At 40.6% G+C, this 16,451-nt stretch overlaps 1 protein-coding gene across 44 annotated transcripts in view; it reads left to right on the forward strand.

Annotated features, from left to right (window-relative positions):
* Positions 1–16,451, forward strand: part of LOC122562121 (receptor-type tyrosine-protein phosphatase delta) — a 2,454,643-nt gene that overhangs the window by 2,330,340 nt on the left and 107,852 nt on the right. For 24 of the 44 annotated variants that reach the window (XM_043714668.1, XM_043714693.1, XM_043714753.1 and 21 more), the window contains 5 exons: positions 2,001–2,161; positions 4,809–4,820; positions 5,769–5,881; positions 10,021–10,062; positions 10,557–10,654. In XM_043714668.1, coding sequence (XP_043570603.1) covers positions 2,001–2,161; positions 4,809–4,820; positions 5,769–5,881; positions 10,021–10,062; positions 10,557–10,654 — 426 coding nt within the window. The remainder of the gene's footprint in view (positions 1–2,000; positions 2,162–4,808; positions 4,821–5,768; positions 5,882–10,020; positions 10,063–10,556; positions 10,655–16,451) is intronic. The other 20 variants (XM_043714797.1, XM_043714806.1, XM_043715018.1 and 17 more) reach the window with 3 other exon arrangements.

The following is a 16,451-nucleotide window of genomic DNA, read 5'->3' on the forward strand; positions in this document are numbered from 1 at the left end:
CAGAAATGACTAACATGAGGGGTCATAGTTTTAAGCTGGTTGGAGGAAAGTATAGAGGGGATGTCAGAGGCGGGTTCTTTACACAGAGAGTTGTGAGAGCATGGAATGCGTTGCCAGCAGCAGTTGTGGAGGCAGGGTCATTGGGGACATTTAAGAGACTCCTCGACATACATATGGTCACAGAAATTTGAGGGTGCATACATGAGGATCAGTGGTCAGCACAACATCGTGGGCTGAAGGCCTGTTCTGTGCTGTACTGTTCTGTGTTCTATGGATATGCTGGAATGAGGAGTTAAGGTCAAAATCAAATCAGCCATGACCTTATTGAATGGTGGAGTAAGCTTGAAAGGCTGAATGGCCTGTTATTCATCTTTGTTCGTATTAGTCTGTAAGGACCTCAAATAGGTAAGAGTTTTTGACCCAGAGCAAATGTGACGTAATAGCCATTGCAAGTTTCTGTGCCCTTAAAGGCTACCTGAGTATTCATTATCTACAATGCTGCACGATTCTTGTAAAGTATATACAGTGCTTGTTGAAAAGTACTTGTAGAAGTATTTTGTTGACTTGTAATATGATTGTCATTACAAAGGCTGGGGGCTGATATGCTAGTGTGATGCCTTCAAAAGCCTTGAACTAAAGTGACTGAGCCCATATCCGCAGTATTGCTGCTGCCTCTGCCTGCCATGTAGTTCTGACAGTACTGCATTGAGTGAACATCTGATCTCACCAATTAAAAAGAGTACCTGGTACATATTCACTTCTGAGGCAATTCCGCCATGTAAATTGTATCTTATTCTGAAGCTATCAAAACATTTTTAATCCATGGTTCCTTATGAGCTTTGATCACTCCCTTTGAAGCAGTTTTCTAAAATCATTCCTTTATCAACAGTAAAGCCTGCATGTAGCATATATTAATGATTGATCCACAATCTTTGGATAGTATTTCCACCATTCACTAATATGAGCAACAAGGTCTGGTTCTAAAGAGTAAGATTTAGGAATTCAGAATGAAAGCTATGCTAGAGGAGTCAAACACTGCAAAAAGTTTTCAACAAGCATTGCCTTTGAGTATAATTTGTTATCACACACCAGCTGATATTTGAGGAACCAATACAGCTAAGTCAGCCCAGTGGAATGGTCATTTCAAATGGAAAACGTTTTCTTTAATGGGCTGTCTTGACAATGCATTCACGTGTAGTAACTACACATTAAGGAAACATGTTATTCAGTGGCAGTTAATGATCCAGGCTGTTCGATACATCTTGTGGCTTCTATAGCACAGCAGGATAAGGGAGAATTCACTTGAACTGGTGGAGGTGGCCTCCTAATGACAATTTGAAGACCTTGAAATGACTGCTTGCATTCACTACATACAATTGTCTGGACTTGACAGCTCAGTAATGAGTACTTTTCTGCTGTTGTGCTCTAAACTAATCTGAAGAACATAATCACCAACAACTTTCTTATTCTGATGTACTTAATTTTATCAATGTGAAGGTTGAATGAGTGGGGATAAACAATTTGCTCCATGGAGAACTTTGTTTGTACCTTAAATCCAAGTTGTGTATCACGAGTCATCGCTGCGACAGAGATTTGCATTTTAATTGCATAGCCCAAATATCTTATCAACACGGGATGTTTCATGTACACAGTTGTCCATTACTTTACCAACACTAAGCTGCCTCTGGCAGAATTGATATCTTCTGAAATATGTACATTCCCTCCACAGCACAACAAAGATCACTCATTCATGGATAGCTATATGATACGGTTGTCCCTAACTCCCAAGTACACTGTGTTTGGGAAATCCAATATGGTCACTTTCACGTGCCACATTGTAACAACTCTCTGCTGATTTCCCAGTCCAAATGTGTTATGCAAATCCTTAATTCCTCTTGTATTAACCAAAAAGAAACAGTTCCAGTTGTTCCTTCTAGTTTTGATTAAGCAGTTCCACTCATTCCTACTAATCTTCCATGGTCTTCTCACTCATGTTCCAGATGATGTACGCAACAAGTCCATACTCTGACCCTGTATTGTCAGCGGACCTTGATCCACAACCCATTAAAGATGAAGAAGAAGGATTGATATGGGTAGTTGGCCCTGTCTTAGCTGTTGTGTTCATCATCTGCATTGTCATCGCTATCCTCCTGTACAAGAGGTAAGAAAATGAGTACTGATTTAGTGCAAAAATTATGGTCATCAGTGCATTGAAATCAGGGATGGACCACTTTGTGAAGAGTCATGTACTAAGGGTGTGACCAACGCTGCCACCCTGTCAATATACTGAACTGTAGTTTATATTTTCTCATCAAACAGTTCAGGAATGTTATTACATACCTCCATTATTAATGTCAGTAATTTGAGATCACACATAGCTGGAACCAGGAGAGAGTTTCGGAAGAATTCTTGCTACAATCTCCCTTAAAGAGTGTAATTAGCCAAGAAATAATAATTAGTTTCTCACAATCTCATTGAAGATCTACAGACTATGGTAATGTATTCATGCATTAGTGACTGAAGAAGGGCTTATGCCCAAAACGTCGATTCTCCTGTTCCTTGGATGCTGCCTGACCTGCTGCGCTTTTCCAGCAACACATTTTTAGCTCTGATCTCCAGCATCTGCAGTCTTCACTTTCTCCTCCTTTGTTATTCAGGAATCTAGTAAAAACATGCAGTGAAAACTAATATCACAGCCAAGATAAAGAGTTTCCATTTTACCAATGCTGCTGTCGCTAATCATAGGGGCACTACAGGTTCTATCCATCTGACTGAAGTATTTAATCCTCCTAATGTGTAAATTAATGTGAAGTATCAAATGAGGAAACTCTCGAGCAGATTCATGTTGCTTCAGTCAACTGGATGCCAGAAGCAGCAAATGGACAGATTTGCTGTCCCTGACCCTGAGCTGACCCATTACTTGGGGAATAATCTACATGATCCCACAGTTGTCAAGTGAATGGCCTTCCTTTTCCCTGATGGACACATGTGAGCTGGAGTCCGCAATAAAAAAGCTCTTAGATGTTTCCACCTCCAGCTTCTGCAATCCTCATTTTTCTTTGCATGGGTTAGCATCGAACAACTTTGCTTTTGCAGATTCTGGATTGCTGCTAATCCTAACATTGGCTCTGTTGTTTCTTTATGTGCTGCAAACATTCAGTGAATCCAGGCATAGTCTTGTTTGACATATCAAGTTTCATCCAAGACTGAACCGTCACAGGATAATCTGAAGGTGGTTGGTAAATAGCCAGAGCTTGTGGTCCACATTGGCATCAACAATCTAGGCAGAAAGAGAGACCAAGTCTTCCAAAAGGATATCAGTGAGTTAGGTAGGAAGTTTAATAGCAGAACCTGTATGGTTGTAATCTTGGCATTACTTTCTGTGCCAGGTGCCAGTGAAGCTGGAAACAGGAAGGCAATACAGGTAAATACATGGCTAAAGAGCTGGTGTAGGAGGGAGGGCTTCAGATATCTGGACCAAATGGATGTCTTCCGGATCAAGTGGGACCTGTACAAGAAGAATGGATTGCACCTAAACTAGACAGATACCAATGTCCTGGCAAGAAGATGGTTAGTGTCACTCAGGTGGGTTTAAATTAGTGTGACAGGGGCAGGTACCAGAGCACTTAGTTAGTATGTAAAATGACTGAGTAAGAGTCTGAGATTAAAGCCAGTAAATCTAAAAGGATGAACAAACAAGAAGAGGTTATTGAACATGGCAGGACTGGTGTCTGAAGCTTATTTGTTTTAATGTGAAGAGTATGACAGGTAAAGCAGATTAATTTATACTTTGGATTAAGAAATACAACAATAATATTGTAGCTATTATTGAGACTTGTTTGAGAGAGGGACAAGATTGGCAGCTTAATTCCAAAGTATAAATGTTTCAGGAGTGGTAGCGAGGGATGGAACAGAGATGGAGAGTTGCATTACTGATGAGGGAGAATATCACAGCTGTCCTGAGGAAGGACGCCTTGGAGGGCTCATCCATTGAGGCCATATGGGTAGAGCTCAGGAGTAGGAAGGGTGAAATCACTTTGATGTTATTATACTACAGGCCTCCCAACAGCCAGTGGGTGATAGCTATGTAGACAGATTATGGAAAAATATGAAAACAGCAATACTGTTCTGATTTTAACTTCCCCTAAATTGACCAGATTTCACTTAGTCTTGGATGTGGATGAATTCTTTGGGTGTGTCCAGGATGATGTTTTGAAACTAGGGAAAGAGCTATTCTCGACCTGAAATTGGGAATGAGCATGGTCAATTAGGCAAAGTTAATACTAACATTTAAGAAACATCCTGACAAATATATGAATATGGGGACACGGACTGCGTTTAGACAAAAGTGTTTGAGTTTAGAAAGGTATCATGCATCTACGCAGTCTTCACAGGCCGAAGGACCTGTTTCTGTGCTGTACTGTTCTTTGTTCTTTGATGACTGGTGAATGTTTAACAATTGCAAATTGTGCGATCACCACCTTCACCAGAAAGATAATTAAGTATGGCATTTCAGTATACGCTGGCCATAAGTGAATGTGACATTAGAATTGAAATATATTTCTGTTGAGGCACGCGTGTTACTGTTTTCTTGGCCTGACCTTTAGTCCTTCATTATACTGCTATTAGAAAGCATTAACTGCACTGATGAACTGTCAGTTCCTAATTTGCATGTTAAGTAATATGTTTCCTGCCAGTGAGACATCTGCAGTGAAGCAAGTATGTTGCCATAGCTATTGCTGCCTGAGTAGGAAGCTAACATACCAACCTTTCTTTTTTTTATCTCCTGTTGCAATACAATGGGACAGCAAACCAGACAGGTAAGCAAAGGTGGTGGAAAGGAAGGTTGGGGGAGCGTTGAAGAATGAGGAAAGCAACACTTAAATTCAGCACTGAGAACAGCTTGAACACACACACATTTACCTGCACACATACACATTGCATACAATGGACACAAAATCACCCACAGTATTACAACCATTCAGCCCATCTTGCCTACTTTTAACTGTACATCATTAACTGCTGATCTCCTGCTTTCTCCTCTGACCCCATTACGCATTGTTTCTATCCATCGTTCCCGTAACTAATAATTCCTGACAGCAATGAAAGGCCATGTGACCTGGCAGTTATGGAGCTGCAGTATTGTAATGTGACTTGCCATCCAGAACACTTTTTAGTTTCTCTCATTTATCATTCTGTACAGTATGCATTTTTTTTAACTGCTTTCTCTGGCAGTTTTTATAATGTAACAGAGACTGCTATAAAGTCTGGGAAAAATATGATTGTGTATTTGAGGGAGTATGTCTATTTTTTTAAAACCACATATTGTAATTTTTTTAAAAAAGTGGGTTAAACTCATTTTCTGATTTTGTAAGGTATTTATAGTTACTGCTCCAGTAAATATGCCAGTGGGATTGAAAGAGGTTGTCATTAGACTGGTTGAAGAGTGTAATTGAATTTAAATGGTACCTGTGTATGTAACGTAAACGCCTGCAAGCTCTCCATTTGATGGAGAGTGAGAAAATGGAAGGGCGAAAAGCTTGGCATCTGAAAGTGGGTATTCCCCTTGGAGCAAACCACAGGGGTTGAGAATAAGTTTATCTAACATTGCTGCAGCCACTACTAGTCCAGCAAGTCTTTAACAGGTTGATTTTTATCATTTCTGTCACAAGCTGGTTGTGACTAAATCTGCTTCTTTCATTCATTTAACTGCATGGTGTTCAGTCTCTTTCCATGATTGTTAACATCAGTCAACATCCTCCTTATAGGAAAAGGACAGAATCTGATTCGCGAAAAAGCAGCATTCCTAACAGCAAAGAATTACCTTCCCATCATCCCACGGACCCAGTGGAACTAAGACGTCTCAATTTTCAGACCCCAGGTGAGAGGTGGAAAGGTTTAAGTCCAAGCTTCTCAGGTTTGTGTTGGACCATATTTTAATTTGTTTTTTTTGTTTGGGTGTGTGAGAGAGAAATGTGCCATGTTCAAAAGACTTGCATTAAGTTTGATGTATGTCAGCTAAGAGCTTCTGGCTTAAAGAAACTAAAAGAGAAAGAAAAGTAGATGAAAGATTGCCTTTCTGCATTATCACTATCCCAGATTCAGGACTGCTAGGAACAACGAGCAGACTTTGTTAATTGATTGGGACTGTTTAACCTCTTGCCCAGCCATTATACTTTTGCTTGGTTTATACGCTGGTAGTGGTTTTTGAAATGTGGGATATTCTTCTCCACAAAATATAGTTTTCTTCTCTCAAGTTACTACCCACCCACACTGTACTAAGCTGCAAAGAGACACAAAGAGGAGAAATAAAGTAAAAAAGGACAAACGTGAATTAATAACACATCTCGCTGCAATCTGGTTTGGATGGGAGTATTGCAAGAGACTCACATCCAGAATAAGTAAGAGTACAGTGAGTTTCAGAAACTTGTAACTAGGGCACTGTGTGGAATTCCCAGGCAGAGTAAGAGTTCACCCAGTTGATATCTTGTCTTGGAGAAACAGGCCACCTTAAGTCTGGAATGCTGTTGCCTCGGGTGTCATGTACTGATCCCGTGACGCACATATTTTCTAGTTAGCCTGTTCAAAGATGTTATTGCACACCTCTGCACCAGGTGGAATGTGAACCCGGATCTCCTGCCTCAGAGATAGGGACACCACCACTGTGTCAGAAGACAACCTGGTCGAATGATGTATTCCACAAGTTTCCCACATGAAAGAGTTAATTATTCCACCTGAAAGTGGGATTAAACCCAGCTAAAGTGTGACTAAATGGGATGAAAAGGTAACAGATAATAACAACTCAGCTCTTGTTTAGAGGCAGGTCTTGTCACCAGTCTACTGAATGGGTTTAGATAAGAAGACTAACTCAGCATTGATCTCACTTTGTTGTTCAATGCAGTGCTCCCTGAAACTAATAATTAGAAGACAAAAACAGTTCACAGTGTGGTGTTGATTGTTCCAACATATATAGATCAGAAATACTCAATAGATACCACAATCAACAATTGAGTCATTTGCTAAATGTGAGTAAACCAAGTACCCATTTTTAAAAATTTAACAGATTCTGATTCTACCTATATGGCTACTTTAAATTACAAATACCGGAGAAATTTTGTAGCACAGAAAGAGGCCATTCAGCTCATGGTATCTGGGCTGACTGAAAAAAACGGCTGTTATTCTAATCGCACTTTTCAGCACCTGACCCGTGGCCTTGCAGGTTACAGGTTTCAAGGGCAGTTCACTGTTCCTTGAAAATGAGTTGACTGTTTCCTTCCCAACCACTAAACAAGGCAGCAAATTCCAGATTCCACCTGCCTATGGGTGAAAGCATTTTCTTCACATCCTCTCTCGTCCTTCTGCCAATGACTTTAAATGTCTGTCTCTTTTAATAGACATCTCCGTTATGACCCTCCCCCAGAAGATGTCTTGTATCTTTAACAGGTGCAAGTTGGAGACATTGGCAATGCAACTGGACTGCACAGACCTAAGGCACATTGGTTCAAATTAACAACTACTGTACTTTAGAATTTGAAATTAACGCATAAAATTCTGTAGTAGAAGGCCAATGTTAGTAATGGTGACCATGAAACTTGCCTTTAATTCTGAAAAAAGAAGATCCAGTTCACTACTTCAGGGAAGAAAATCTGCCATCTATACTTGGTCTGACCTACATATGCCTCCAGACACCCAGTAATGTGGTTGACTCTAAACAGCTTTCTATAATGTCTCAGCAGGTCACTCAGTTCAACGGCAGTCAGAGATCGGCAGCAAGTGCAGACCTTGTCAACAACACATACATCCAATGAAAAAAGTAAAATAAATTAAGGCAATGTTAATTGGTAATGAAAGGTATCTGCTGTGAGAGAAGAAAAAAGCCTCAGTTCCTCTGGTGTGTTACCAGTCGAATGCTTTCTGAGATTGGCATTAAGACACATTGCCTACATTTTCCAATCAGTCTTATTCTATTGCTAGTATTATCCCCAATGGTACTTCCAGCCTAAAAACAATGCTGACAGAAAAATTTCAGCTCTCAACCTTGAAATTGGGATATGCAAAAATTAGCATACAGACGCTCAACATGGTTATGTAAAGTTCTTCTGCTGTTTTCAAAAGAGATATTAACCCATTTATTTTACATGGGCTTACACTTACAACAAAATACTTTTAAAAGAATTTATTACAAATGTAGTAAGCATTCTTACTCTAATCTTTTTATAATGTAATTTCAAGACCAACTCTAAATACACACAGACATAACTGTACTCTGTATCTTGTGTTCTACACGTCAGCTGCTTAATGCTGATGAGTTGAAAGCTCCTTGTTTGCTTTATTAGTATTTATTATTTTGATGTCATCAAAAAACCTAACACTTCCTTCCCACCCCCTCAAAAGAAATTTTGCCTTTTAACACAATGTAAATTAAAATTGCATATGTCTTTCAGAAAAAAAACAATCAAGGAGTAATTATACACTTTTGCAAGTGTGGCATTTTGCTCTGTGATCCATGATTTTTTTTTCTGATGCATGGCGAGTATCAGGCTCAACAAACTAACTACTAACTAGCTTGTATCAAATGACAGCAACCTCATCCCCAAGACCTCAGGTTTCTAACTTAACAGGAATTGAGGATCCTTTTTGTTTTCTTCACTAGAAGCACTAAAATATAAATATTGACTTCTAACTTGCTTTGGAAAACTTATTTTTCTGAATAACTGCATTCTGTTTCCCAAAACAACTGGTCTACAACTCAGAAGGGCAACCTGCTGCAATTTGATGACATATTTCATTAAGTTTCTATCATGGATGTGTAGTTAAAATGATCTGAGCTGAGAGAGAAGTGTCTTTATGTGGAGAAAAAGAGGAGCAGAATCTAATCTTTGCCTCAAGACCTAATTCTCTTAGAAAAGCACACATCATTGTTTTCTGTAACTGGTATCACTGAAGATGTTGAGCACTTTATGAAATTGTATCTGTGACCTACGTAGGGGTTACTAACTCTTTACAGCCTTGGCCAATAACTCAGTCCTGCCGTCAATCCCAATTTTGGCTCCACATTCTCCCTTTCTAGCTACATAGCTAGTCAGAAATTAGATGACACCAACACTGTCACATGGGTACTCCAAAATGCCTCAGTCTCTTATGTTTGTTTTCAATATTTGAGCACTAGATAAAATTATAATATCATTGTGATTTTCCTTTTGAGTTCTGCAGTACTTTATTTTCGCTTTCCATGAACGTACACACTTACATGGTGCCTGTGTGCAGTTTTCCATGTTCCATTAGTCACTTTCATTGTTCCTTGCCAGATGCTCAACATCACAAAGCCAGTGAAATGCTTTCTACCCTTCTCAAGATAGGTGCTCAAACAAGTTAACATGGCCTAGAGATGAATGAAGGGCAGTAGAGAGATTTGTTCATGAATGTTTACAATCCTAAGGAAAGATGTCAGGCTATGTGGCAAGCTCCTGAATCTTGCTTCTCTCAAAAAGATGTTTACACTCGCAGCAGGTTGTCGAAACGATCATGGGATTTGCTTTGGGCCAGAAGTGTTTGACCCTGGGACTATCATATTTGACAAGAGTGTCTTATTCCTGTCATACTGAGCAAAATAAATCAAATGGTAATCTTTGTCTTCTTCGTCCCCAGCCCTCAACCCCTGCAATCTGTGACCAGTAGAAACATTTTTGAAGTTTGTATAATGTTGCAGTCTTTGTGTGTTCTGTAATTGCTGTATATCCCTGTACTTGCAGTCAGTCCTTCATATAACTCAAGTGCATGTGTGTGTCTGCTGTGTGAACAATTTTTATCACCAAACATCGGTGGAAGTAAATTTATGTTTTTTTTTCCCATTTTTAAAACATTTGCAATGAAACGATTTGATCAATATCATTTTTGTGGCAAACAAAAACAAATTTTTAGAGAGCACCCTGTATTTTATGTGAAATTTTCCATCTCATTTTTCTCTGGTGGAAGAATGGAAACTTTATTTATATACTCCCCCCCCCATTTTCTTTACAGGTTCAGGTGTCTCCAGTTACCATGGTAACCTCCATTCGACAAGTTAGTTTTCCCTGATGTTAATTCACTACTTCTTCCTTCTGAATACTGTTCTCTCGTTTCAGGCTTCTGGCTGCTTGTTTGTGTAGTTCACATCCCACAGTTCTCATTTTAACTTGATGCAGATAGCTCTTTGTACATTGCAGGGAGATAAGTTTGAAGTGTGGCAACGCTGTCATTACTCAAAGCAGCAGTCAGTGCCAGGGCTAACCTTCCATCTTCTCTGCCCAGCTAACCTCGGCAACATTTTGGGAATGTGAGCTTCTAGAGCATGAGCGGTGACTGCTAATTGCCTTGAGAGCCCCTTCTCTTCTGAGCATGCCCTGCTTTGAGTAATCAAACTGCCTGCTTTTTTTTTAAATTTCTCTCCACATCAAACATGGTTACTAGTTTACATGTCAAGCTCTTCTAACAAATTGCTTTACAGATTTGTGTTGTACCACTGTGTCATTAAACATTGCTCTCATAATGTGTTATATTCTTGTCTAATTTGTCAGGCATGGCCAATCATCCACCAATTCCTATCTCTGAGCTTGCGGATCACATTGAGCGGCTGAAAGCTAATGACAACTTGAAGTTCTCCCAGGAGTATGAGGTAAACAGTTTCTGTCATCACCACATGCTATATTTTTATGTTTGCTTTAAAATGTTACAGAAGAGAGCTGGACCCAAAAAAAAACGCCTTGTTTTACTTTTTTAAGATGTAGTTGCTTAATTATTAAAATGTCACTGATTGATTTTTACTCCTAATAATCAAGATGCCAGTTACAGAAGTGAAATTACTTTTAACAGTCAAATTAGAGCTTTCACCACATCTACTGTATCCGCAAAATAGTCTTTCAGGGAGCCATGTACAAAGCATGTTTGTAGAAAACTGATGTAAAAGGTGAAGTATGGATAATCTTAAATAGGGAAAAAAAACCTGATTTCAACATTTATCCTCATAAATCATTGACAATGCACATGTGTAATGTGGGTTGAACATAGTCAGAGACCAGTTAGCAAAGAAAAGCTGCACTCCGCCACAATATTGTGCAATGGGTTGGAAGTGTGACTGCCGCTCCTCAGTGGGATGATGCTCCATCTTCTGGAATTGCCAATAAATCTGATGGGCTGACAACTCCAACAATCCTGGAAATGCCAGAGCTGGGTAGTGGGAGATTCCAGAACAACAAGGACATGTATATGGATCCCAGAATGAATTAAATCAGAGGGCGATTGATGTTGAGGGTCATCCCACTTTAAAGGAGGAGGCTGGGATTCTTCTTGATTTATTGATGATTTAGAACAAATGGGGACGGTGCTATCTTCTCAGGTTGGGTGTTGGTATCCTGCAAAGACAGAATACACCCACCTCCTTCTCAAGGTTTTCAAAACATTTTAAAGAAACAGCTTGCTAACTCTCACTCAGTTGTCCAGCAACCTCCCCACCCCTCCTTGCCTTCTGCAAGGACTGTTCCCCTCGCCAATCGTTGTTTCGCACCGCTCTCCCCACCAACCCTCCGCAAACCCCGAGGTACCTTACCCTGCAACCAGAAAAGATGCAAAATCTGCCATCACACCACTCCCCCTCACCTCCACCCAGGGCCCCAACAGTCCCTCCAGGTAAGACAGAGGTTCACCTGCCTCTCATCCAATCTAGTTTACCGTATCCGGTGCTCCTGATGTGGTCTTCTCTACATCAGGGAGACCAAACGTAAACTAAGGGAAAGTTTTGCCGAGCATCTCAGCTGGGCCCACAGGGGTTGACCTGACCTCACAGTCACTGCCCATTTTAATTCCCTTTCCCACTCCCTCTCCGATATGACCATCCTTGGTCTCCTCCATTGCCACAATGAACCAACCGTAAATTAGAAGAACAATACTTCATGTTACGCCTGGGTGGCCTGCAGCCCGGAGGACTCAACATTGACTTCTCCAATTTCAAATTACCTCCCTTCCCATCACCCGACTCCCTTCCGAGGCCCCTCCCACTCCCATTCCTCTCATTGACCCTTCCTTCTAGCCACCAACCGGATTCATTCCTCCCATCAACCAACCAGATCATGCCCTCTGCCTGTGTTCACCAATCCCCACCTCACCACCCTGTCCTCCCAAGCCCCTTTATCTGCAGCTCCCCTTACATCCATCCCCAGTCCTGAAGAAGGGTCACACCCGAAACGTTGATTTCTCTGCCTCCTAATGCTGCCTGGCTTGCTGTGTTCTTCCAGCCTCCTGCTCGTCTACCCAGCAACCAATTACAGCAAAGGCACGATAATGTGATAGTCAGTTGTCCCTTAATTATTTATTTATATGTTGTGATGCCCACAGAGGAGGGAGATCATAAATAGTTCTAAAAACTACACATTCTCAGACATTTTCAACTGAACTTTGCTAGACTTAAACATGACTGCTGGTTGGTTATATGATACCATTTGACCACAATTTCTAGATAGTTCCAGTCGGTGGGACAAGGACAGAACTCAGGCTGTGATCTTTTGGAATCTTGTACTTTTTCTGTGTGAGCAATGCAGTTAAAAGTCACTCAAAGGAACACTGGACTCTTGTGCCTTGCTTTAATCAAGTGAAACCTTGTACAGTATGAGCAACACAGTTTGTTTGAAAAAGAATCCTTAACATCACTGCCTGCAAGATTCTCTCTTCAGAAGACCTGACTCCATGTTCAGATGAGTCTGCCTTGAATTTGAACCATTCTGAAACCTAGAGTCTAGAAGAAATCCCACATTGGTGTGATATGTGGACTCAGTGTGTGCTGTTTAAGTGTAATGTCTTTCCTTCCTTCCCTTTTTATCTTCTGTCTATGTTTATGTATGTGTTGCAACTATCATCCCCCAGGATGGAATGCATGAATTAACCATTTTTTTTAACGCTAAGGACAACATTTTGTCAATTATGTAAAAATTGATCTTCACAAACAGAAGATTAGTAGGGCACCTACCACAGTCTCTTTCAAAAGGGAAAAGAAAAGTAGAAAAAATGAAACATACCTCGAAAGAAATTAAGAAAATCAACTAATTTGGTTCACCTCTCCATCGTGTCCAAAACAGAAATTGGGGTGCAGGGCTGGGATTGAACCCACTTTTAATGCACTACACAAAAATCTGACCAGAGTCCAAATCTCAAAAACAAGTTTTAAGTGAATAATGCAAGAAAACACATGGAAGCCAAAAGGGAAATCTCCATGACTAGAATTATGCTTTAAAAAAATAACCGACTGTAGCAAATTCCCTTGATCCTAACACTAGAGTGAAGTGTTACTCACATTTTAGTTTTAAGATGTAAGAAAAGAATCTTTAATGAACAAAACATTTTCTTCTCTAAGCACAGGGCTGCTTGACGTTGTAGCTAGGGGAATGCAAATAAAAATAAATAGCAAGGCAAGAAGAGCAGAATCATTTCAGATGCTTATTTGCAGCACAGTCAGATTAGGGTATTCTAATGAGGAAATTTCCCTTTCCAAAAATAAATGATGATCGAGCTGGTAAAGAAGGACTGATGGCTGGAGTTTGAGGTGAGTGAAAGAAAGGGGGACCATTTTAGGAATGAGAGAGAGATGAAAGAGGAGAGAGAATGAACCTTTGAGCAAAATGATACTGGAGATGAAGCTAGAAGCCCAAAAAGAGATCAAGATGAATTTCCCTTTATCACTGGGAAATGGTTTGGTAAAGTGTTGAGCACAGTTCCTGCAGAATGTAGAGCAGTCCAAAGAGACTGGAGAAATAGAAGGGAACCAGAAATGTTCATTACAGCCACTAAGGTTTAAAGAGGTCCGAAACTCTGAACTCCATACATATTGGAAAAATAGAGAGGAAATGATAGGCAACAGGGAAGGCAACGTTGGAACCTGTGGAGTAAAGGCAGTTAAGATAAAAAAAAATTAAAAAGGCTAGCAAAGAGCATATAGAGTCAAAAAAATTTAGTATAACACCCAGGGGGACAGTCCATAAAGGCTGTATAAACTAAACATTTTTGAGCAAAGCTTTGCAGAGAAAAGGTTGATGCCTTTTAGCAGACTGGAAAATCTGTGTGGGATGATGTAATTCAAGAGAAGCTATTTAGTTTCAAGAAGGCTGAAGTCAGGCCAGTAAATAGATCATGAAGGACCTGTATGCTTTAGAGGAAGTAAAGCAGTGAACAAGAAATTGAATTAAATGAGGAGTAATGGGCAGTGCACAGGAAGAATAAAATGAAAGCCACATAGCAGTCAAAATTAGTCAGTCGCAGATAGGCCAAGGTGTTTCAAAGGACAAGGAAACTAAATTAGAACCAACTCATCCCTGCAATAGCTGACTGACCTGTCCTGGAAGCAAAACCAGTTTAGATGCTTGCAACCATCCAAATGGCCATTCAAGCCCTGCTGGTAATTCCCAAGCATCCAAAACCAGTGGTCATTACTTAATTGAGGAGCCAAAGGCTGAGGTGGGAGTAGCATTTTTGAGAAAGACACAGCCCAAATAGGGTTAGTGTAATCCTCCTTCTCAGGAATCAATGGTAATGCGCACAAATCCAATATCCAACCAGAACATTTCAGAGCAAGGGAGCCCATATCCCTGCTCGAGAAGGATTCCTAACTGAAATCCCCCTTCCACATTTTGAGGGAGACCAGACAAAGCTGCAAAAAGACAGGCAATGCCTCCTTCGGCATAGGAAAACAGGAGTCTGCACCTCTGCTGGACAAGCAGGAGGTCTGGTGAGCCGCACCACCTCTCCGCTTGTAGAGGGAGAACAGGGAATATACTAGATTGGCATAAAAATGGTGAGGAGGATTCTTTCCAAGTTGAATAGCCACAGGGTATGACAGCATTAGGTGCACAAAAAAAAACCGAGTGCAGGAGTGTTCCCAAGGTTATAGGCCAGGGTGGGGACAAACCCCACCTCAAAGGAACAGGAAGGAAAGATATTACCTCAGATATTCCACCACACTTAGGACAGTTCCAACAGGAATGGAAATACAACTAAAACAGAATTAAACCAAGAGCCCACTGAACTGAATGTGTCTGACAGGGAGAACAGATAACCAGGATGAGTCGGTTGACAGGGGGAAATTAAAATCTATCCAAGTTGAACACTTGCCTGCTCGGCTGGCAGACCCGGAACATAAATATTGCCATCAGGTGCCAGTTAAGCCATAATAAGTTTCAGTGACCCCTCCTTTGTCCAGTATGAGCTAGCTCTTATTACTCCTTCATATGAAAAGCCCTATTGATCCCCCAGAGTGAGACATATCTCTGCTTTCGTTATCCCAGACGACCAATGCCAGTGTAAGGTCATGTGCTTAGATTTAAACTTTCCCAGCAAGCTTCCAGATATTAGCAAACTAGGTGATAGCTGGATCCTGTCATTCTGAAGTGTGACTAGATGAGCTGGTCATTGATAGCATCAGAAATAAAATGAGAGATGGTGTGGCCAAAAGAACGGTAAGAGATTTTAACAGAAGTTGAAAAACATCCTGCCATACTCAGACCACAACACTTTGATGATTTCCAAAGAAAATGCAAAACAGAGCAAGGGCAGATTGTTCTGCTGGAATTAGTTCTCACAGCACTTTAACAGAGAAATCAGTCCCATTGCAGGACAGAATCATATAACCACTAAAGCCTTGTCCTGAGAGTTAACCCTCAGAGTGCAACAGTGAACTGACATTTCACTTGCTAACTGTGAATTTCACTTTCAAGTGAGAATAAGAGAATGAATACAGACCTCTCATTCTCTAGCGGAACAAAAATGTGTAAGAATAGAAGTGATGTCATGTGAAAGATCTGTAAATCCCATATCTCCACAGCTAGTCCCAGATGAAGGAGGGGTCAGTTGAAATTCAATATGGCTGAATTGACACTAATGGCACAATTTATCTGATACAGTGGACAACAGTCAGGGCCAAAAGCACAGAAACTGCCCAGCAAATCAGAGTGACCACTCATGAGTCCTGTAACTTCAAGACTACCTTGATGTAATTGAAAGAGAGCTTGTGTACTGTGAGCAATGGTCTTGTAAAAAAAATCAAGACAACTGTTAACGTAGCAATCTGGGGAGAGTTAGCCCAGTGTAACCCACAAAATTCACCGGACAGAAGAATTGCCTCCAGGCTCAGCTAAGCCTGCCTTTCTTCTTAATCTTTCTCAAATTGGGTGCCCCGAAGAAATCTACTTTACCTGAAAAGTAGATCAGCCACACTGTTATCACTGGAACGACTATGAGAAGGGATTCTGCAATACAGACTTTCAGGACTCAGTCCAAAATCCTGTGAAATAATGTTGATAACTTTGAGTTTTAGCTGATAACTAAGTTCAGTACCCATAGGAAGGGCCTCAACTGGGACCTTGGGTTCATGTCACATTACAGGTGATCATCATTGCACTACACACACACACAGATATTCCTACACACACACT

Source organism: Chiloscyllium plagiosum, chromosome 2 (assembly GCF_004010195.1).
Source record: "Chiloscyllium plagiosum isolate BGI_BamShark_2017 chromosome 2, ASM401019v2, whole genome shotgun sequence".
Classification (NCBI taxonomy): Eukaryota; Metazoa; Chordata; class Chondrichthyes; order Orectolobiformes; family Hemiscylliidae; genus Chiloscyllium; species Chiloscyllium plagiosum.